At 39.1% G+C, this 24006-nt stretch overlaps 1 protein-coding gene across 2 annotated transcripts in view; it reads left to right on the top strand.

Annotated features, from left to right (window-relative positions):
- Positions 1–24006, top strand: part of KCNU1 (potassium calcium-activated channel subfamily U member 1) — a 136868-nt gene that overhangs the window by 57356 nt on the left and 55506 nt on the right. For both annotated transcript variants that reach the window (XM_087875660.1, XM_034436890.3), the window contains 5 exons: positions 3357–3469; positions 4415–4483; positions 11531–11617; positions 11770–11876; positions 15355–15448. In XM_087875660.1, coding sequence (XP_087731786.1) covers positions 3357–3469; positions 4415–4483; positions 11531–11617; positions 11770–11876; positions 15355–15448 — 470 coding nt within the window. The remainder of the gene's footprint in view (positions 1–3356; positions 3470–4414; positions 4484–11530; positions 11618–11769; positions 11877–15354; positions 15449–24006) is intronic.

Here is a 24006-nt window from a genome sequence, read left to right as displayed (position 1 = left end):
GACCATAAGCCCATATTAGGACTCCTCGCCGGTAATCAACAAACCTCGCCATACATGTCCCCGAGGATGACCAGATGGGCCATTTTCCTCACGGCGTACAACTACGAGCTGATCCACTGCCCTGGCGAAGACATCAGCCACGCCGACACTCTCAGCCGCTGCCCACTGCCAGAATTGGTGGAAGATCCCACACCCACCGCCCAAGTGCTGTTGATCGACATCGACCAGGCCAGCCCAATGACCATCAGAGACATCACTGAATATACCCAAAAAGACAAAATGTTAAGAAAGGTTCTGAACTGAGTGTTGAGGGGGTGGCCATAGGAGAAGCTGGGGGAGGAGTTCAAGAGTTACCACAGCAAGCAAACCGAACTGTCAACCTTTAAGGGCTGTTTGCTGTGGAGAGAAAGGGTTGTCATTCCCCAAAAGCTTTGGAGGTGCACCATGGACGCCCTGCACGTGGGCCACCCTGGGATCGTGAGGATGAAGGCGTTAGCCCGGAGCTACATCTGGGGGCCCCAGATGGACAAGGGCATTTCCGAGTGGGTGGCCACCTGCAAACCCTGCCAGGAGATGTGACCAGCACCAACACAGGCACCCACTCATGAATGGGAAATGGCCAAGGGATCCTGGTCCCGCATACATATTGACTTTGCAGGGCCAGTAAAAGGACAGACGTTCCTGATTGTCGTGGACACATACTCCAAGTGGCTAGAAGTGATCATCATGCAGACAACCAGAAGCCACCATCTGAGCCCTCCGATGGCTGTTCGCCACCCACGGTCTACCCAATGTCTTCGTTTCCGATAACGGCCCAAAACTGACAGCCAAGACCATGGAGGCATTCCTCACAGAGCAAAGGATCCGGCATGTATTCATCTCTCCTTTCCACCCAGCAAGCAATGGGCAGGTCGAGCGAATGGTGAGACTAACCAAGGAAACCCTCACCCAAATGGGCCCAGGGAATTGGCAGGAAAAAGTCGACCAGTTCCTCCTTGCTCAACACATCACTCCCCCCCCCATGCGATCACCAACAAGAGCCCAGTGGAGTTGCTGATGGGAAGAAGGCTGAGGTCGCAACTTGACTGATACCACCCGGACTACCTTCCTGAGACCCCCCTGGACTCTGCACGGCCCACGTGGGCATTCAATGTACAGGACCGGGTATTCACACACAACTATGTAGGGTACCTGACCTGGCTGGTGGGCTGGGTCATGGCTGTCACTGGCCCCAAGTCATACTGCATTGAGCTGGAGGACGGGCAGATCTGGAGGAGGCATCTCAACCAACTCAGACACCGCCTGGGGGACACCGAGCTGAGGAACCAGGGCGACTGGACCGCGACCAGAGGGCCAGAGCAACAATCGCAGAACCTGAGGTCTCTGCCTCGAGGAGCACATTCAACCGCCGGTCGGGAAGCAGACAAGCAGGAACCAGGCCTACCTGGTGGCCCAACAGGGGGACTACTCGCCAACCAGAGCCGTGACCATTTCTTTGGTATCGAGGGTGTCCAGTGGAAAGCGACGGGTTTGGAAGCCGAAGGAACCAGGCAGGAACTCGACTCATGGCCCAAGGAGCTCCAGAAGGTTCCTTCCCAGGCAGCTGGAGGAACACCAGACTCAACCACTGCAGCCAAGATCCCGGGGACAAGTGAACTGCGCAGGTTCAGTAGGAAGTCAGCGCACTCCGCCTACCTAGAGGACTACATCACATACATAGTCAGGGGATCGGACACTGTTCATTCTAGGAGGGGAGGGGTGTTATGTATGGATTGGCTAGAATCTACATAAGGTTTCATGCTCACCGCTGATTGGCTGTTCAGACCGTGGGAGATCTGACCTGCTGTCATTGGCCAGCTGGTCTGCCTGGAGCTCCTTAAAAAGGCGAGCTCCGGCAGCCCAGCCGGCAGAGTGCAGTCACATTTTGCTGGAAATAAAAGGGTTCTGAATTCACTAATGACTCTCACCTGCTGCCTTTGGGCCAATCTAACACAACCAATGGAACAGCTTGCCTTCGGAAGTTGTGGGAGTTTCATCACTTGAGACTTTCAAGAAAAGATTGGACTGCCATTTGTCAGAAATGGCATAGGGTCTCCTGTTTGAGTGGGGCGGTTGGAGTAGATGACCTATAAGATCCCTTCCAACTCTGTTAATCTGTTATCATGGAGCAGTGGTGTTACAGGGGCCATTCTTGGGGGCCCCAAAACTGCCCGCACTGCTGCATTCTGCACCAGCTGTAGCTTATTTGGTAAATGCCTGAATAAAATGACAGCAACCTGTCAAATAAATTTCATCAAAGCAGCAATCTATTTTCTGGGCAATTGGAAAAAGTAAAATCAGATATTTTCAGTTGGACTCTAAAGTAATTTTTTTTTATTTCAATTGTTTCCTTAGATGTTAGTATTAATGTAGAACTGTTTTACCATTTGGTCTTACAATTTTGCTTAGCAGCTTTAAGGGTACTGCTATGAAGTGCTCTATAAAAATGAAATATATGTATGTATATATAAATAGATGTATATGTAAGACAGTGTTTATGAGGATACACTATTAGAATTTGCAATAGTTGTGAATATCTATAGCTCAGGTGTAAGATAAGGGTAAAGGTTAATTCTCCGAGCTTGTGAGTTGGTTTTCGAACATTTCATTACCAGACTAGGTAACATCTTCAGAGGAGTTCCCCTAAACTCTGCTGAAGATGGTACCTAGCCTTACCAGGTAACAAAATGTTCAGAAACCAACTCACAAGCTTGGAGAATGAACCTTCACCCTCATACTGAGGGTGGTGCAGTGGTTAGAGTGCAGTACTGCAGCTACTTCTAGTTCAGCAGATCAGTGGATCAAATCTCACCAGCTCAAGGTTGATTCAGCCTTCTAGCCTTCCGAGGTGGGTAAAATGAGGACCCAGATTGTTGGGGGCAATATGCTATTTAGTATACTGTCTTTGGTGTAAGCCGCCCGGAGTCCTCGGAGAGTGGGCGGCATAGAAATATGACTAATAAAATAAATAAATAAATACTATTAGAATTCAGTTAATTTATCTTTATTTCCATATTTATGAAAAAGTCAGGCCTATAGGACAGAAGACAATTTATTGCTGCCTACTTTTACCAAAGCCTGTTATATCTTTCAAATCATTCTGCTTGTTAGTCGTGTGTGTGAACTGAAATGTCTGTTTTTGTTTAATTTTCATTGAAGCAATAGAGCTTTGTTGGGACATCCTAATTATTAAATACTTGACATTTTTAATTTGAAGCACTAATGGGATGAATTATTGTTAGAGTGGTTTGTGTCCAATGTAGATAACAACTCAGCCACAAGGGATCCAGTTAATAATTGTTTTTTTTTTTAAATAGCATAGGGATGTTTGGATTAAGCACCATCATGAAATAGAAGGCCAAAACTATAAAGTGATGACTCAGCTTCTTTCCAATGATTTTGTTGGCATGTCTTTCAAAGATGTTTGTCGGTAAGATTCCCCACTACCCCTGCTCCCTTAATCTACTTTCTTAATTTTCCACTTTAAATTCCATTTTCTTTGCCACATACACATTTTCAAATTTCCACCTACTGGACAAGTTGTTAATAATTCTTGACATAAGTTTTTTCCACCATCCCAATCAACAAAGGGACAGAATAGAGATATTGCTACATCTAGGGATTAAATTTGAATATGGAAATCCCACAATTTATTCATTTGAGATTCTGGATTGCATATTTTGGATTCCCAGAAGACCTGCTTACTTTGATCTCAATATACCAAGTTCCTGAGATCTGAACATTCATTGGCATGTTAAAGGCATATTTCTGATAAGATTCAAGGCTTATGACTGCCAATATTTGGACTTTACTATAAGACAGAGGAAAAGAAAATCAGTTGGTTATGCTTTCAGGAACCTTCTAAGCTAGAAGACACAGACTCTCCATTGTGCTTAAAGATTCTGCTTCAGACTCATCTTGTATCATATCAGTCATGGCAGTAAAACAATGCAATTCAAATTATTTAAAGTTCCTCCAGAGAGGATGTAGCTGATCACCATACAGATTTTAGCTGGCTACTATATAAGGTTTCAGAGTCAGACTATTGTAAAGATAGGTATTGATTCTAATAGAGGAGAAACTTAGCCAGTAGGACACACATAGAACTATCCAAGGTCCTGCTTTCTGCAATTCATGGAATTCTGCAATTCCATCCAAGGTCCTGCTTTCTGCAATTCCATGCCTTGCCTGAATTGTGGTCATAAGAGAGTTCTGCCTGGATGTTTTCCATCATGCTTGAAAAAGCCAAAAAATAAGACCTCATCCAAATTAAAGATTGTTTATTTTTTTAATAATGAGACAATATTCACAACCTTGCCTCTTTATTTATTTGTTTATCATTTTTCAAACCTGAACTTATCTCTTTGTGTTTAAGACTCTGCTTTCTGAAGCTGGATATCATACTTCTTGCTATTGATTTTCGATCTGCAAAACAAGGAAACAGGTGATGCTTGAACCTCTCTGTGTATCAGGTTAATAACTCCTCCCATTATTTTGTTTGAATGTATTTGTGGTCATATTATGTTGTCTAAAATCTGTTGATAATACGCCAACTTTGCTTAAGTCATGTTTGTTTGTTGCCTGTAGGAATATATAACTGAATGAAAAGTATTTCGGGGGTGACCCCAAAATCTTAGTTCTTATTTGTGAAAATCTAATCTATCATACTGTATCTCATCCATCATAGAGCTGAGATATACCATGATATGGGCTTGGTGTAGGACAATATGTGACAATGTATGGCTGCAGAAGAAAAAATACATTCTGCTGAAATAGCCTTTATTGCAGGGGTATAAAGGTAACTCAGAGACTTTGGAGATTATCTAGCATCTAAATTGTTTTCTTCATATTTAACATTTTTATTGGATTATAAAATAAAATAAGATACAAAATAGGAAACTAAATAGGAAAATGATGGGGAGGAAAAGGAGGAAGAGAAGTGAGGGGAGATAAGAAAAAAAGAAAAAGAATCATTGACTTCTGACTCTCTGTTGTGGTAAAATAAGGCATTTATTAACATCAAATCACAACTTTTTGTTTTTTCATAATAATATGAACAAGCCATTTCTATAAAGATCTATCAATCTAATTGGTAAAACCCCAAATCAAAGTTTCATTCTTTTCCACTTCAAGCACAAAGTTTAAAAGCAGTCTCCATGTGGAAATAAAAGTACTTATATTCTTTTCTTTAATCAAAATAGTCAATTTTGCCATTTCAGCCAACTCCATCAAATTCTGCAACCATTCGTCCATGTTAGGAATCAAAGTGTCCTTCCATTTTTGTGCATACAATAGTTTTGCTGCTGTCAACATATATAGTAACAAAGTTCCAAAGTTTTTTCTCCAGGTCTTTTTCCATTAGAGCCAAAATGAAAAATTCTGATTTCATCTTTATCTCAATTTTTAAAATTTTCTGTATTAAAATATGAATCATATTTTTTATGATATGCTTTAAAATATAAAGCAAATTTTTGTTGCTTTATCACATGTCCACGATAGATGATAAAAAGCCCCTTCTTTCATTTTGCACTTCCAACATTCATTTGACATATTTTTACACATCTTAGATAACTTATCTGGTGTTAAATACCAATGATACATCGTCTTATAGAATTTTAACTGATAAATTAACAGAGTTGGAAGGGACCTTGTAGGTCACCTAGTCCAACCCCCCACCCAAGCAGAGCACCATTTGTGACAAATGGCAGTCCAATCTCTTCTTCTCCCCTGGTCCTTCTCTTCACTAGACCAGCCATGCCCAGTTCCTGTAACCATTCTTCATATGTTTTAGTCTCCAGTCCCCTAATCATCTTGGTTACTCTTCTCTGCACTTTTGCTAGAGTCTCAACATCTTTTTTATAGTGTGGTGACAAAACTGGATGCAGTATTCTAGGTGTGATCTTACTAAGACTTTATACAGTGGTATTAGTATTTCACTTGATCCTGATTGTATCCCTGTTAATGCAATTTAGGATTGCATTGGCTTTTTTGGCTGCTGCAGCACACTGCTGGCTCATATTTAACTGGTTGTCTACTAAGACTCCAAGATCCCTCTCACAGTTACTGCTATTAAGCCTGGTTTTACCCAGTCTATATGTGTACTTTTGGTTTTTCTTGCCTAAGTGTAAGACTTTACTTTTCTTCTACATTGAATTTCATTTTGTTAGATAGGGCCCATCTGGATTTTGAGCCTATCATCTAGGGTGTTAGCTATTCCTGCCAGCTTAGTATCATTCGCAAATTTGGTAAATTCCTCTTCTATTCCTTAATCTAAATCGTTCATGAAGATATTGAAAAGTACTGGGCCTAGACGTAGACCCATTAAGGACTACTCATTGAGTACGGTTTGTCAGCCAGTTACAAATCCATCTGGTGATGATGCTATCTATCCCACTTTTTTCTAGTTTACCAAGAAGTAGGTTGTGCTCTACTTTGTTGAATGCCTTGCTGAAGTCTAAGTATATTATATCAACAGTATTTTGCTGGTCTAGTAATTTAGTCATTGTGTTGAAGAATGAAATAAGATTGGTTTGGCATGAGCTGTTTTTTACAAACCCATGCTGTCTGGTAGTTATTACTTTACTCATTTCTAGATGTTGGCAGATCTGTTTTTTATTATCATTTCCAGTATCTTCCCGGGTATTGATGTTAGGTTGATTGGTCTGTAGTTTCCTGGGTCTAGTTTTTTTCTCTCCTTTTTTTGAAGATGGGAACTATATCAGCTCTTTCCCAGTTCCCCGGTACTCCAGGATTTTTGAAATATGTGGTACAGTGGTTCTGAGATGATATCTGCCAGCTTCTTTGGAGCTCTGTGATATAATCCATCAGGTCCCGGTGATTTGTATTCATCAAGATCAGACGGGTGTTTTTTTACTTTGTGTGTATGTGTGTGCTTATTTTAGCTTTTATTTCTAGTCTGTCTTTTACAGTTATGTTTTTGGTAAGTTGGGCTATAGTTTCAGATCCAGATGGATCTTGACAGACTTGAACACTGGGCCCTATCTAACAAAATGAAATTCAATGTAGAGAAAAGTAAAATCTAACACTTAGGCAAGAAAAACCAGAAGTACACATATAGACTGGGTGAAACCAGGCTTAATAGCAGAAACTGTGAGAGGGATCTTGGAGTCTTAGTGGACAATCAGTTAAATATGAGCCAGCAGCAGCTGAAAAAGCCAATGTAACCAAGATAATTAGGGGACTGGAGACTAAAACACATGAAGAACAGTTACAGGAACTGGGCATGGCTAGTCTAGTGAAGAGAAGGACCAGGGGAGATATGATAGCAGTGTTCCAATATTTTAGGGACTGCCACAGAGAGGAAGGAATCAAACTATTTTGCAAGGCACCTAAGGCCAGACAAGGAATAATGGATGGAAACTAACCAAGGAGAGATTTAACCTAAAAATGAGGAGGAACTTTCTGACAGTGAGAACAATCAACTAATGGAACAGCTTGCCTTCGGAAGTTGTGGGAGCTTCATCAGTGGAGGCTTTCAAGAAGAGATTGAACTGCCATTTGTCAGAAATGGTGTAGGGTCTCCTACTTGGGTGGAGGTTGGATTAGATGACCTATGAGGTCCCTTCCAATTCTGTTAATCTAAAAGTTTTATCATACTATAAATAGCCATGGCATCCAAACCTTAATTCATGGCCCTCTAATTCAAGTAGCCTCTTATTCTGAAGGCTCACCCATTCTTTTGACCAGGTCAGACAGAATGCTTCAAAATAAAGTTTCATGTCTGGTAGACCTTAGCATCTCGCAGTAGCTTATATCTAATTCTTGGTTTTTTCCCCTTGCCATACAAACTTAGTAATATCCTTCTGCCATTGTTTAAATGGATTGTCAGTTGTAAGTATTGGTAACAGTGGTGGGTTTCTACCAGTTCACCCCAGTTTGGGGGAACCAGTAGTGGCGGCAGCAGGAAGCTCCGCCCACCAACCCGGACATCATCATGGATGCTCTGCACATCCACAGAAGTACCACACGCGAGCTCCTGGTTCCGAACCGGTAGCGAAGGTAAGAGGAACCCACTACTGATTGGTAACGTCTGAAATTAAAAAAAAAAACATTTTTGGTAAAATATTCATCTTAATTGCAGAGATTCTACCCAATAATGATAAGTGCAATTTATCCCATCTTTGCAAGTCCTGTTTAATATCCCTCGAAAGAGCGATGTAATTGTGTTGAAACAGTTTTATATTTATATTTGTCGACATAACACCTAAGTATTTCACCTTTTTCTCAACCCCAAAACCTGACTTTTTGTTCAATATATCACTATCCTGAGAAGACATATTATTGATCAGCATTGTTTTCTCTTTATTCATCTTATTCCAAGAAATAAAACCTGCCCCAAACACATTCAATTTCCTCATCAAATATTCTATATTGTTTTTTGGGTCCTGTAAAAATACAGTCAGATCATCAGCAAATGCCCTCAATTTATAAACCTCTTTCTTAATATTTATATCCCTTATTTTATCATCTCGTCTGATACTTCTATTCAGAACTTCCAATACCAAAATGAACAACAGAGGGGATATGGAGCATCATTATCTTGTACCCTTTTGAATGTCCCCTGAGTTAGTTAGATCACCATTTATGATAATTTTTGCATTCTGTGACGTGTTAGATCACTTTAATTCCTTGGATAAAATTCTCTCCAAAGTCCATTTCTTCCAACACATAAAAACCCAATTTAGATTGTCAAAGACCTTCTCTGCATCTAAAAATATTAAGGCACCCTGTTTCTCATTATGATATTGCAAGTATTCAATAATTTTTAAGACAGTCCTCACATTATCTCTTAGCTGTCTTTTCGGCAGAAAGCCTGCTTGGTCTTCATATATATATGGCTGTAAAATCTTCTTTAATCTTTCTGCCAGAATGGCAGCAAATAGTTTGTAATCTTTGTTTAATAGTGAAATTGGTCTGTAATTCTTTGTCTTTATAATATCGTGACTCTACTTTGGGAGCAACATAATGTTGACTTCTTTCCATGTCTCTTGGATGTATTTCCCCCCTGTAGTATATCATTCATTGTATCCTTTAGCGGTTGAAGAAGTTTGTCCTCGAAGCACTTATAGTATTGGCTTGTGAGGCTATCTGGTCCTGGAACTTTGCCTGGCTTCATTTTTTTAATAGCTTCTGATATCTCAAAGGCAGTTATCTGGTCATTCATAAGTTGTCTCTGGCAGGGGTGAAATGTAAAATCTGTTACTACCAGTTCTGTGGGCATGGCTTGGTGGTGGTGGTGGTAATGTGACTGGGTGGGCATGGCCAACTTTTTTTAAAAAAAACTTTTCAAAGCATTTTTTCTAATGCTTTGAAAAGCCTCTCTGCTGATCAGGAACTCAGGTGGGATCATCAGAGACGCTTTTTAAAAAATGCCTCTCTGCCGATCAGAGAATTTAGCTGGGATTGTCAGAGAGGCTCTTTTAAAAATGCCTCTCTGCCGATCAGGGAACTCAGCTGGGATCGTCAGAAATGCCTCTCTGCCAATCAGGGAAATCAGCTGGGATTGTCAGAGACTTTTCAAAGCATTTTTTTATACCACCTCTTTGGCCAAGAGGTTGCAGAAAAAAATGCTTTGAAAAGCCTCTAATGATCCCAGCTGAGCCACGCGATCATCACAGGCTTTTTTTTTTTACTTTTAAAAGCACTTTTTCATCGGAAGAGGTTGTAGAAAAAATGCTTTTAAAAGTAAAAAAAAAAAAAAAGCCTCTGATGGGGGGGGGTGCAGGGATTTTTGCTACCGGTTCTCCGAACCACCCACTGCCATCGCTACCAGATCAGGCGATCTGGTCCGAACCGGGAGCATTTCACCCCTGGTCTCTGGGTTTGTGATAGTTTAGGCAATGGTTGTCTTAAAAGATATTCATCTATTTTTATCTTTTATACAAATTTGAATAGAAATTATGAAAGAACTTTTTAATAAATTCGTTATTATATGGGCAAAAACACTTGAATATTTCCTGAATTTTAAATTTTTGAATATAACAAATTATTTGCACTGTTTAAACATGAATAAAATTGTGTCTAAGTGTATCCATGGTTAGAGTAGATCAGTGGTGGGATTCAACCGGTGTATCAATCAGTTCGCTGAATGTACACTTTGTGTGCAGTGCATTTGAATTCAGCTCTAAAACGTACCTTCTACTGCAGCCCCAGTGAGTAAAACAGCTGAGGTGCAGCAATCCGATGATCAGCTGGGCTTCAAACAAAGGGAATAAAGGTAAGTAAAGCGCAGGGGTGGGTGGGCCCAGCTGATCATCAGAGTGAACCAGTTCGCTCCCACCTGATTGTCAGAGCTACCGGTTCGCCCGAACTGGTCCGAACCGGTCGAAACCAGAGTAGATATGATGAAATTACTGACGTCAGGCTAACCCATCCTATTGACTTCAATTGATAGATCACCTCTGATTCTTGGACTGGTCTACACACATGCACTTTTAAATATTTTAAGAACTAAATTAACAAGTTTGAAATGTTAAGGATGTGTGAAATGCCAAATCAAGATTGATCTGGAAGCAATCTGATTCAGATCTTTCAACTTTAATTCCTCTGTAATTTCAATCTAGAAAGAGTTTCAGAATAATTATTTCTGTGTATGCACACAAGTCCATTGAATTAATTCAGAAATCTTATTTGATGAAATGTTATTGAAAGTGAATTTCAAATTGAATTTTCACACAGACCCAGTTATTTGGTTTGAAAAGGCAGAGGCCCATAAAGTCAATGGATTTTAATTGGCATTCTGAATACATTTTTATTTGTTTAGACCCAATGGAATATTGAAAAGAAATTATGTAAAGGAGGTTAGGACTCCATCATCAACATGATTCCCCTAAATCTGAATATAAACGAAATTTACTGGGAATTGAGAAAAATGGGCAGGATCTGTGGAAGCTGTGGAAAAAAAATAAAATCCCACCAAGAGCCAATTGGACAATGGCATGTAATGCTTCCAATATCATCAATCTTTTTTTTTCTGTTTTCCTCCTCCTCCTCCTCCTCCCCTTCCTCCTCCTCGAATTTTGAAGCTCAGGGTTGAAATGAGGGGTCCTTGGTTCTCTCTGAGTTTGGTAGCATAATCAATGCTAATGATGATGACTACCTCTGATGATGTTACCTTGTTTGGATAATCAAACATCTGCAAGAAAACAGCCATGCTTAGGAAGCACCAAGGACCCCTCATTTCAATCCTGAGCTTCAAAATTCGAGGAGGAAGAGGAGAGATGGCTATATAAGTATGCATATGATTAATTAACTAATTATCTGCCTCACTCTCCTGATCATGCGTCCCAGAGGAGACCTTTTATTAAAGCATTGAAAATTTTTTAGAAGTCATGCTCTGCGTATTTTGCCTTCCCTGTTAAGTTCCAACTTTACTTTCTTCTTACATGAGTTAGATGTATTTTGCAGATGGTAAATTAAGTGGAATAATGGCTATCCTGACATATATTATTAATATACTATTTGACAATAGCATCCTGATCAACCCACCTTCTGCAATTAAACTCCATTACAACACACTGGGCTTTTTCATTGCTGCCTCTGTCCAGGAACTGAAAAGGTAATCTTTTTTAATTATATCCATTCCACTGGGGGTGATATTGAAAAGTAGTTTATTAACACTGAACACGAAGAAATGAAATAAAACTATCTTGTCTGTTTTCTCAGCTTTTCTGTCTAATCCAAATTTTTTGTTCCACTTTTATTATCCAGAGCTTATTATTATTGTACACAATGCCACAGTGGGATCCCCAATCCTGAGCTCATTGTGAAATGTCATTGCAAAAGAAAAAGTGCGAAAAAACCAATCCCAGATTCTGGTAATTTAATTTTCATTTCAAAAGCTTTAATGTATTGACAGACAATTGCTGGTGTCATACGACATAAGTCTTCTGCATTTCTTTTTTCCATTCCCATGTCATGTTATGAAAAAGAAATCATTTCTGATTTTTTAAAGAAGAAAATGTGGGTGAAATTCTCATGGATGAGGCATTTACTTAGTTATAAAATATCATCATTCATCATTAGGTCCTGTGCAGAGCATATTGGGTAGCAAGTGTTTTCCAGCTACAAAACAGGTGATTGGCTCAACTGTGAGAGAGATTTTGGAGTCCTAGTGGACAATGACTTAAATAAGAGTCAGCAGTATGCTGCAGCCACCAAGAAAGCTAATGGAATCCTAGGCTGTATTATCAGAGGAGTAGAATCAAGTTTTAGTAGCAATTTATAAGGCCTTGGTAAGACCACACTTGGAATACTGCATCCAGTTTTGGTCACCACAATATAAAAATATGTTGAGACTCTGGAAAGAGTGCAGAGAAAAGCAACAAAAATGATTAGAGAGTTGGAGGCTAAAATGTATGCTAGTAAAAAGAAGATCTATGGGTGACATGTTTACAGTGTTCCAATATTTAAAGGACTGCCACAAAGAAAAGGGTGGTCAACTTATTTTCCAAAGCACCAGAAGGCAAGACAAGAAGCAATGGATGGAAACCAACCAAGACAGAAGCAACCTAGAAATTTCCTGACAGTAAATACAATCAACCAGTGAAACAGTTTGCCTTCAAAAGTTTTGGGTGCTCCATCATTGGAGGCTTTTAAGAATACTGGGCAGCCAATTTTCTGAAATGGTAAAGGATCTCCTGCTTGACATAGAAGACCTCCAAGGTCCCTTCCAACTCTGATGACATGTTCTAAATGCCACCCTACCCTTTGTCCATTCATATCTTCAATTGTTTGCATTCACCCTGATTTTTAATGCTTCAACTGAACCCAAGAGAACATCATGAGGAATCCTAAACTCCCTTAGGATTTGTTTTGGATCAGAAGCTACAGTCAACCAGGATCCTATTAAGTAACGGAGACATGTAATTCTAAACAAAGAATATTAACATCATCTGTCCCATCACAACAATAAAGGAAATTCAAGAAGTCTAGAAAACTCAACAGTCTAGAATAATAAACTATTCTAAAGCATCCTGAGAATGAGAGGAGGAAAAGAACTTTGTGGATGAAAAATAAATATTTGTTAATTTAGATAGATATACACAGTACTAGCCTTCATGCTGAGCTAGTCTGGTGTAGTGGGTGAGGCACCAGACTAGATGGTATGTTCTAGTCCCATCTTGGGTTTGAAGCCATGTGGGTTATCTTGAGCTAGTCACCCACTCTCAGCCTTAGGAAGGAGGCAACGGAAAGTCACTTCTGAAATCTTGGCAAAAAAAATTGCAGGGACTAGCCCAGTAGTCACCAGGAATCAACACTGTTTTGAAAGAGAGAGAAAGAAAGAAAGAGAGAGAGAGAGAGAGAGAGAGAGAGAGAGAGAGAGAAAGAAGGAAAGAAGGGAGGGAGAGAGGGAAGGAAGGAAGGAAGGAAGGAAGGAAGGAAGGAAGGAAGGAAGGAAGGAAGGAAGGAGGAGGTGGTGGAGGTGGAGGCAGAGGCAGAGGAGGAGGAAAGAAAAGAAAAGAAAATCTTCATGAAAAATGGGGCAGATTATTTAGATACTTTCTGACCATCATCTTTCAAGACAATATTCATCATTGAGAGGGCAAATTCTAAGAATAACTCTAATCAAACATGGAAAAAATAATTTCCCATGTTTTCCAATAAAAATCAATGATGTGCACAGACATTTTTCTATTGCAAATTTTTTGTTAGATTGCAAAAGACCATATACAAAAGCACAGAAAATATTCTTGCTAAGTAGTAAAACACCCACTGATAATTATGTATTGCATTTTGAAGGGGATTCTAACTCATTCAGGTCTACATCACAGCTACGTAATGACTTCTATTTATTCTGCCCAGTAAATGTTGGACTATAGTCCTGAAGTCAAGGACTGCTTTAGTCACTGTTAGTCAAGCATGCAGTTGCTGACTGATTAATGTTCTGCAACAGGCTGCTAATGTCAGAAAGACTCAGCAATCATACACCTATAAGATATTGAGAGAAGTCTCCTGATATTTCATGACAATTTCTTTCTTGGTGATTCTGAAGGGAAGGGAAGGGAAGGGAAGGGAAGGGAAGGAAAGGAAAGGAAAGGAAAGGAAAGGAAAGGAAAGGAAAGGAAAGGAAAGGAAAGGAAAGGAAAGGAAAGGAAAGGAAAGGAAAGGATCTTCTTCCTATCACTCAGCCCTAGGTGGAAATGACATTATTGAAGTTCTTCAGCTGGCTAGTTGTGTCTTACATTCTCAGGCACACAAGCTCAATCTGAGTTGCTCTTTCAGGAATAGTTGTTTTCCATGCAATTTGGAGCTCTAAACAAGTCCAATTTTCCCTGCAAAGTAAATACTATCTAAGTATCCTTTATCCTATTTCTTTTTATGAATAATCTTTTCATCTCTTAACTGAACAGCAGATGGCAGGCAAGTCTTACTGGTGACTTAGCTTCTTCATTTCCTTTGCAAATCGCATAGAATTGCAATAAGAAAAACTGAGGTCTGGGAACATATACACTCAGCGGTGGGTTTCACATTTTGTTACTACCAGCTCACCACACACGCACACCTTCCGTGCATGTGTCCAGCCTCAAAACCGTGCCTAAATAGGATGGCACAGAGCCAGGGCAGGTGGGCAGGTGGGTGTGGGCAGCACCCACAATCTTCACTACCAGTTCACCTGAACCAGTACCAACCAGCTGAATGCCACCTACATATGCACTGTAGGCTTTTCTTTAAATTCTATGATCAATATAACTACAGCAATACTCTTCAGAAAAACAAGGCAATTTCTTTAGCATTCACCAGGAGAAGTTTGTAATCAGTGCTGTTTACTTTCTATTTCTTTCTGCCATGAGAAAAGCAACAGAGAAACCAGGCAGTGACAGCCATTGATCACTAGCACCAATGTCCACTGATTTGTCAACTTGCAAAGCAAAGATTATTGTTTATTTTTCTTGGTCACCTTCCATTCTCCACCTGATATTTTTAAATCTATTTACTCTGGGGTGTAGTAATCCCAATCCTTCAGGAGGCCAGCTACTTCCAACTGCAACTTCAGTTGTCTTTCCTTGGAATCCCTAATTAGTAAAGCTGGATGTCTTTACATAACAGTTAAGTACTACGTAGATATTAATAATTAGGGAGGAGGGGGAGGAAAACATTTTCAAAGGCTTCTTGACATTGTCTGTATTGATAAATATTATAAACTTGGGTAAACTAGTAGATTGGCAACTTAGCATTACTTAAAGAATTTCTTCATGTACTTGCTCTGAGTACATGGCAAGGATAGCTTCAGCAGAACATAGGCTGTTGACCTGAAGGAAAGAAGAAATCCCCTCTTAATAATTTTCATTTCAGAAAAGGCATCAAGCAGTAATTTGAGACGTTCAGATGAAGGTATAGTACATTCACGATCCCTTGGGATTCTCTCCTTCTTGGATTTTTTCCCCAGGTAAGAGAGTTAAACAGAGTTCTCCTTATATTATAAATCCATTTTTTGAGCTAGATTTCCAGATAATTTGGGAATAAAACAATAGAAATAGGTTTTTGCTTCTTTTTATATCTTAGAAGTTGTTCAGGTTTTTGCTTCTTTTTATATCTTAGAAGTTGTTCAGGTACTTATCTTTGATGACCAGTTTTTCACTAGTAATGGAAGTTAATTTGAAAATAATGTCATACCATGTTTCAAAGAGCATCCAAATCAAATTGTATTCAAACCTAACTAATAAGGAGTTTTTCACCCCCTTCTAGCCAGGTCCTCTATGTTCAGTGGTTTATTTAGTGGGAGTAACTATCTTAAAACACAAATTTCTATGCATAATGGCGCTATGGCTTAAGATTTAGAACAACTGCAAACACCAAGGGACTCATTCATCTTCTGCCATAGTTGTACCTTTGTCTAGTAATTGTGTGTAAGATATCTACACATACAGCCAGAAGAAAGAAAAAATTAGAAGCATACCATATTTGTGCAGTTTGGAGCCATAATGAATATTTTTATGCTGTTGTAGGCTTCAAAGAATAAAGCAGTTATTTAAAATGAGCAAGGTTGGCTCTCCTCCTCCTCCTCCTCCTCTTCTCCTTCTCTTCCTCTCCTTTCCCCTTCCTCCCCCTCCTCCTTTATAAGCTTCTTTCAGTATTTACACTACAGTTTTCATATGTTCCTAACTCAAAATCGTGGGAAACTGGTGCCAATTTTCAACAATTAAATTGCTAACATTCAACTGTAATGACCAAGGAGTGATATGGGAACCACACAAATGGATAGGGGACTATTGTTTCCTCACTCTTGTTTTAGCATTGTTAGAAATCCCCCTCTCTCAGCTGCTGTTTGACCAAGGGGAAAAATATGCAGGTTGTCCATAGCCATTTGTTGACAACCATTTTTGTCTGGGGGACACATTAGATTAGAAATTTACCCTAAAGGGCATGAATAAAATTATCCATACTATTACATTATGCCGATTTGACCAAAAAGGGAATCATTAAGTTTATAACAACCCTCCCATTTCTGCCCATAACATAATCTGAAGCAAAAAGGAAGGAGGGGAAACCCCTTTCTCAACCTGCTGAAATATCATTATTAAAATGTGCATGAAAAGTCAATTATGCCAGAGGGAGGTATTTAAGAGAAGCAAGTTTCCATACTGTTGGATTACACCTCAGGGATTACAAAGTCTGCTGAATTCTTTGCAGCTGTTTAACTTAAAAGTGGAGCAGACTTGCATAGTCAGATGTTCTATAGCCCTCACAAGAAGAGAACAGATATGGTGGGAAAACATTGCTCCTTTGACCATTGGAAGCTAACCCTGCCATCAGATGAGGCAGCTCTACAGCAAAGGAGATGACTCCAAGACATGGAATTGTCCCATCATGGTTACTAGACATGACATTAATGATTTGAAACTTTGTAGAATTTTAAACTATTTACATAAATGTTGGTGGTGCTATACTAATTTGTAGAAGATTAGATAGATAGATAGATAGATAGATAGATAGATAGATAGATAGATAGATAGATAGATAGATAGATGCTAAACAGACAGACAGATGCGGAGAATGGAGCTGGAAAGCAGGTTAGTGAAGGCATTGTGACTGCTCTGGGGTGAGGTGGGGGTACAATGCAAAATCCTAACCTCAACCCCACCCCAGAGCAATCACAATGCCAAATCCTAACCATAAGCTCTGGTGCTTATTTTAGCGAACAAAAAAACCCTAAGACTGGGTCTTATTTTTAGGGAAACATAGTAGGTAGGTAGGTAGGTAGGTAGGTAGGTAGGTAGGTAGGGATAGATAGATAGATAGATAGATAGATAGATAGATAGATAGATAGATAGATAGATAGATAGATAGATAGATAGATAGATGATAGAGATAGAGTTGTGGGATTCAGCCAGTGTGCACCAGTTCAGCAAATCGGTTGTAAATTATACACACACACCGATATCAAAGTGGATCCTGGGTGCTGTGCTGCACTGCCATGGAGAAATGGGCAATGGAGTGGCTGATGCAAGGGAAGGAGAAAGCCGCTTTCCCTCTTTCTTCTCCCTGTTCTTCTTCCTTCCTTCTCTCATGCCGGCCGCTCCATTTCCTGTTTCTCCATTGCAGCGCAGCACCCAGGATCCACTTTGGGGAGGGGGGAGTAATATAGCAACCAATTCGTCCAGGGTCAGGTTGGCTGTCGTGGGAGGCTTATGTGTGGTAGAGCTGGAGAATGGGGATTGGCCATGCCTCCCAAGACAGCCAACCTGATCCTGGGTGGACTGGTTGTTAAATTATTTGAATCCCACCACTGGATGGATGGATGGATGGATGGATGGATGGATGGATGGATGGATAGATAGATAGATAGATAGATAGATAGATAGATAGATAGATAGATAGATAGACAGATAGATAATTCAGCATGCAGTTGGACTTTCTTACACCGAAGCTGCAGTTTTACATATTTATATGAAAATTGTTGAATACAGCAGAATATCTCAGTAAATAACCATAGGATTCATCGTCTCCTGCACTCTCTTCCTTTTTTTCTCTTTGTTTGCTCTTTTCTTCCTAAAGTTCACTCTTTTCTGAATCAGCAGTTCCTGGGGTTTTCTTTTTTGTGGGTTTCTGCACCACATAAGTTTTTGAAGAGCATCATTTTAATTCAGCATCTGCCTGCCCAGTGCCTGGAGGTACTATCACTATCACATATTTGTGCCTGTTTGTCTAGCAGATACCAACATTATTACTTTTAATTAAAATGCTCAAAAACTCAAATATTTTATAAGATTTTTGTGCCCCTGCCAAACTATGGGAAAAAGTGTAGAATGTTTTTCTCTCTCCCTCTCCCTCTTTCTGTTTCTCTCTGTTTCTCTCTCTTTCTGGAATAGTTTGTTCCACAAGTCAAAGCAGGATGGTTCTTTTATAACCAAAAGAACCATAACTCTTGTTTTGTTTTATAAGGATGGCCACTTTATTTCTAAATTTAGTTAATCTCCTTTTGGTGACGCCATTAAGCTTTCCAGATTTTTTTGGGTTGTGTTTCACCTTAGACAGCAGGATTTTCATTTGATACACAAGAACATAAAATGGTTGCAGAAATACATATTTTCTTTTTCTCTCTCGAGTTAAAAAGCTTCCAACCCAATTTCTGCCAATATAAAATAAGATTAAAACAACCTAGATGAAAGAGAAAATGGATTCTTGGTTGTTTCTAAAGAGAACCTCCACCCAAATTTGTATTCCTTCTTAATTGAAATTTATCTAACATCTGGATAATTATTCCTAAGTACCTGTTGATTGTCAAGGTGTGTCAGTCTTTCATAAATCCCCAGTTCTTAAGATTTTATTCTTTGATGCTATCCATCACATCCAGGCCCAAGGGCAAGTGGGGCATGGGATGAGTTTGGATAGGAGTGAGACTAGAACTAAGCACTTTGCCATCCCTTAATCCGGCAGAATGCAATGCATTCTTTATGAATGTGAAGGGGAGGCTGTGCCGAAGTCTACAGAAAGGTCACTGATATTTTTGGAGTGATAAATCACAAAGGAGAAGGAAGATTTGCATTTTGGCCATATAACATTCAGGGATGGATTAGAGAGAGCAGGGGAAGAATTCTTTGAAGTAATATTTCTTCGCTGACTTGTTTTATTAGCTCACTTTTAACATGTTACATTATTGCTTATAGAATTTCATTTACTTGGATTGGCAGCTTGATAAATATGTCTATTGGCAATGATTTGGATTGCTCTGGGCATTAATATTATTAAAACCTGTCACAGGGAAATGTCTGAAAGATGACTTACTGTAAAGATTACAGCACAAAATAAATCACACAGTGGTATTTGTTACCGTTTATGGCCTCTTGGAGCCGAGTCAATCCCTTTTTATGTTGCATTATTTTTCAAGTTTTTATAGCTTTACATTATATATTGCTGTCAGAAATGAACAGATGGGGTGTCAAACATGAGCTTTTTGAATAATTCCCACCCTTGGGTTATTTGTGTGAAGGACAAGTGTAAAACTCTGTTCTCCAGAAAGGAAAGGGAACTAACAGACAGGGTTAGCTAATGTGTTGTGACATTACAGAAAGCCTATACACACATGCGCGCACACACACGCACACACACGCACACACACACACACTCACACAGAGACACTTTTTTTTATCAGCTTACACAAGATGGCTTTAGCGTCTGACCACCTCTGGCTTTTATCTCACAATGGGACCTGAGAAAATTCTAGTTGCCTATATTCTTGTGATGGTGGACCCATGCAAGATAAATAGACTAGAAGAGAGACATCAGATGGAATGTCAGAGAGTTTCTTTGTGGACTGTCTCTCCCCAGATGGAGAGACAGGAAAATGTGTCTTCCATATCATGAAGATCTTTCAGGGACTATTCCAGATGAGTGAAGACAGGATTGGTTTCTCTCATGAATGCAATCATAGGTGTCTTTTCTTCAATCATTTGTGAATTTGGGGCTGCTTTGTTGAGAAACGGGTCTGGGAGGGAAAGGAAATGACTTCAATTTAGTAAGCAAAAGAGCAAATTAAGTAACGCTCACAAATCTTATTACTTGAACTGTACCTTGAAGCATGTGAAATTGACATATGAAGGAGATTCGTCAATCAGTGCTGCATGATGTTTACAGGATGTGGTGATGTATAATTGATTCAGTGCCAATTGATTTTCCCACCCACCCACCCTGCCCAGAATGGGACTATAGAAGCCATTTTCACTTTGATTCTTTTTAGACTATGGAATCATTTCCTATCTTTTAAAATGTAGCATCTTGGAAAGTCTTTGCATTTCTTTTTGATTTATATCTTGAAGCAGGATGGGCAAACCAAAACTCACATAAGACCTCCAAACTGTCTGTCTGTCTGCCATTTATCTACCATCTACCGTCTGTCTGTCTGTGTCTGTCTGTCTGTCTGTCTGTCTGTCTGTCTGTCTGTCTGTCTGTCTGTCTATCTATCTATCTATCTATCTATCTATCTATCTATCTATTTATCTATCTATCTATCTATCTTCTTTCTTTTTTTCAGAGACGGGGGGGGGGCAAGAGCCTTGATAGTACAGTGGTTTAGTGCACCCTGTTATTAACACAGCTGCCTGCAATTTCTGCTGGTTCGAATCTCTCCAAGGCTCAAGGTTGACTCAGCCTTCCATCCTTTCTAAGGTAGGTGAAATGAGGACCCAGTTTGTGGGGGCAATAAGCTGACTTTGTATAAAATATACAAAAGAATGAAGGCTATTGCTTAACGCATTGTAAGCCGCCCTGAGTCTCCGGAGAAGGGCGGCATATAAATCAAATTAAAAAAAAAAAAAAGCATGGTTGAGTAACAGAAAGACAATATTCACTCATAAATATAACATAGAGAACATTGCTTTGTTTTATTTTCTTCCTTTTTTTTTCCATCACAAAAATATTTTCTTACATTGTGTCCCCATGTACCATGATTTTCTGCAGGGGGAAAAAAGAGAATTCTGACCTTGGCCACAAAAGAAAAAAAAAGGCACTTTGTCTACACTGGTTTTAGAAAATACAACAGGAGAGAGGAAAACAGATATATACGTACATGTAATGGGATGGTCACATGATTTATTTATCAACCAATGTTCCCTAAATATGTTGCACAGCAAAACCCATATATCCAGATACAATTTCCTTGTACACTGCTCTGGGGAAAAGTTGATTATCTGAATTTACTCAGTCTAATCCAGATGCATAAAGATGTTAGCTAATTATTAGTTCTGCCCAGTTAACTTGTGCAAACCTGCCTATTTATAATATGGTCAGTTCCTAATTCTGTGCTGAGGATGTGGAAAATGACAGACCCCTCCCGGCAATGCTTATTTTATATTTTAATAACTCAGAGTAATTCTAATGATTACACACATATCATATCATATCATATCATAATGGCCCTTATTGAATTACTGATTGGGGACTCAAGTTTAAAGAGATTGAAAGAGGATTAAGAAGGAAATCAAGGTTCTAAGAAACACAAGCTGAAAGTTAGGTTGGAAAAAAAAATCTTGAACATTTTAGTAGGTTTTGGTCTTTTCGTATGTGAATAACAATGTGATAACATCTAACATTTACATAAAGTGTTTTAACATGTAAAATTATAAAAAGAAATCAACAATAAGTCATCCAGGTCATGGCTGTACCAAAGGTGATTTTTCAAAAGGTAACTTGACTCAGCTTTCCATTCTTCCGAGGTCAGTAAAATGAGGACCCCAATTGTTGAGGGCAATATGCTGACTCTGTAAACCACTTAGAGAGGGCTGGAAAGTACTGTGAAGCAGTATATAAGTCTAAATGCGATAGCTAATGCTAACTAGACTTTGTTTTCCCTTGAAAACATTCTGCTTCTTGTCAAAGAAGCTTCTTCAGTTCTGACTGAATGGTGGAGAATGAAAGGATTGGTCAGAACCGAAGAAGCTTCTTGGATGAGAAACAAAATGTCTTCAAGTGAAAGCAAAGGAAGTCCAGTTGTCTTTTGAAAAAACACCCTTGGGATATCTAAAATAACAGGAATTATTATGAACGTTTTCCTTATGTTTAGGGTCCGAATGACAACAAAATGCAATCTATCATAAAAGACACTTTTGAGTAATGCTGTACAGAATTCAGTTCCTACCTGCTTATTAAGCATCAATTCCTGTAAAGTATTGTATAAAATCAGCAAGTATTAGGGAAGGAGGCATTCAAAAATAGATAGTAGTGTCATACCTTGTTAAAAAAGAAACTTGAAGCGATTATGCAAATTGGCTTATTGTAAAAAGATAGATCAACATTAATATGACAACTCATTTTTCCTGGTCAAGTTTTTCTGCACCCACCTTTTAATGATTTCCCACTATGACTTGGTAGGAAGTCAAAATATCTGAATTTTTATCACATAATACTGTATGCACTAGATATTCATTGACCCACCAATTCTATTAGGTAGCCTTCCCTATCATTCATTTTCCTCCCATCTGTGTGATGTGTTTCATGTAAGCAATTTGCTTAGGAATTACTCATTTGTAGGGTGTTGTATTGAGCAAAGAAGAATTCTATTTCTAATTCCAAAAGGTGTATCTTATGCTTCCCCAATCCCAATCATCACTATTAAGCATAATTAAAATCAATTAGATACATATACATGAACAGTTGCTCATATATAAAGAATCCATGCAATGAGAATCTATACAAAATTTATATCAAGGTCATTCATATAAGTAACATGTGAGTCAGGTTCATACACGTATATAGATGAAATAATAATTACCTAAGTTCCAATATGTGGATCTACCCTGGTTCTTCTGGTACATTTTGCATCAATCATTATAGCTTAATTTGGGTTGAGTGGTGTGGTGGTTTAAGTGATGCTCGCCTTCCACTTGGAAGGTTGAGAGTTCAATCCTAAGTAGCTGCAAACTCTTCATAGGGCTTCTGGCCTAACACTCAGCTCCATTCAGTTGCCTTGACTACCTTGAAAAGGGACCACATATCATAAAAAGGAAGTTATTACAGCTTAATTTGATATTTATACACATTATGGAGAGATTGAAAGTGGCCAGAGGATAGGGCCTGGTTTGCTGGCTGAATCCCCTATATCTACTCTCTTCTGCATGGAACAAAGAGAATTAAAGCAGAACTGGGGAACTTCTTGTGGGTCGAGACAAATGTTTGAATTGCCAAGAGTCACAGTAGACAGAGAGTAAGTAATGTAAGTAATTTCAGTCATGATTATCTAACTTGTTTCTCTCTTAGGATCTGGAAAGACATAAGTTTTTTCCTCCCTCTTTTTATTAGGTTTAGCATATTTTAATGTTTAAACTTTATTTTGTGGATGTTTTCATCTCAAAATGTCAGAATACTTTTTTGCAAAAAAAATTTTAGGAGAAAAGGGGTGGGAGATGGTTTCACAAGGATAAAAAAGTGTACTTGTGGTTCTGTGACTTCAGCTTGCTCACCCCTAATGGAAAGAAAAGTGTTCTTAGATGTATCTGAATCATTTGACATAATCCATGATTTCACAGTTAGACAGACTGAAGTACATATGAACATAAGTACCTTTCAAATCTGCCAGGTGGGGAAAGCAAAGGATGGAGAGAATGGGTAAGAATATGAAGAATCAGAGAATGGGGGTTCACATGCACAATCTCTAACTTCTACCCAGTTTCATGCCCTCTCATGTTTGAATTGAGCTTTTGAAACCCTTCATTTGAAATGATCATGACTTGTACAATGTTAAAAGTAGGTGTGCTTAGAATTGGAGGGTTGGAAGAGCTGACTTCATCCAGTTATGACATTTATCCCCAAATTATCAGAAAAAAAACATGTTCCCATTAATAAAAATAAGGCAATGATCAGCCTCAGAATTTTCCTATGTGGGCATCGTAATCAAGAAAAAAAAATAGAAGGCTTCCTTGCCCTATTCAGATCCCCACCAATCTATAGACAAACAGTACCCATAATTAAATTAACTTACTAATTAACCACTCTATTCATGCTGATTAGCAG

Source organism: Pantherophis guttatus, chromosome 9, assembly GCF_059756535.1.
Source record: "Pantherophis guttatus breed Tessera chromosome 9, ASM5975653v1, whole genome shotgun sequence".
NCBI classification, from domain to species: domain Eukaryota; kingdom Metazoa; phylum Chordata; class Lepidosauria; order Squamata; family Colubridae; genus Pantherophis; species Pantherophis guttatus.
This window is presented reverse-complemented; position numbering and strand designations above follow the sequence as displayed.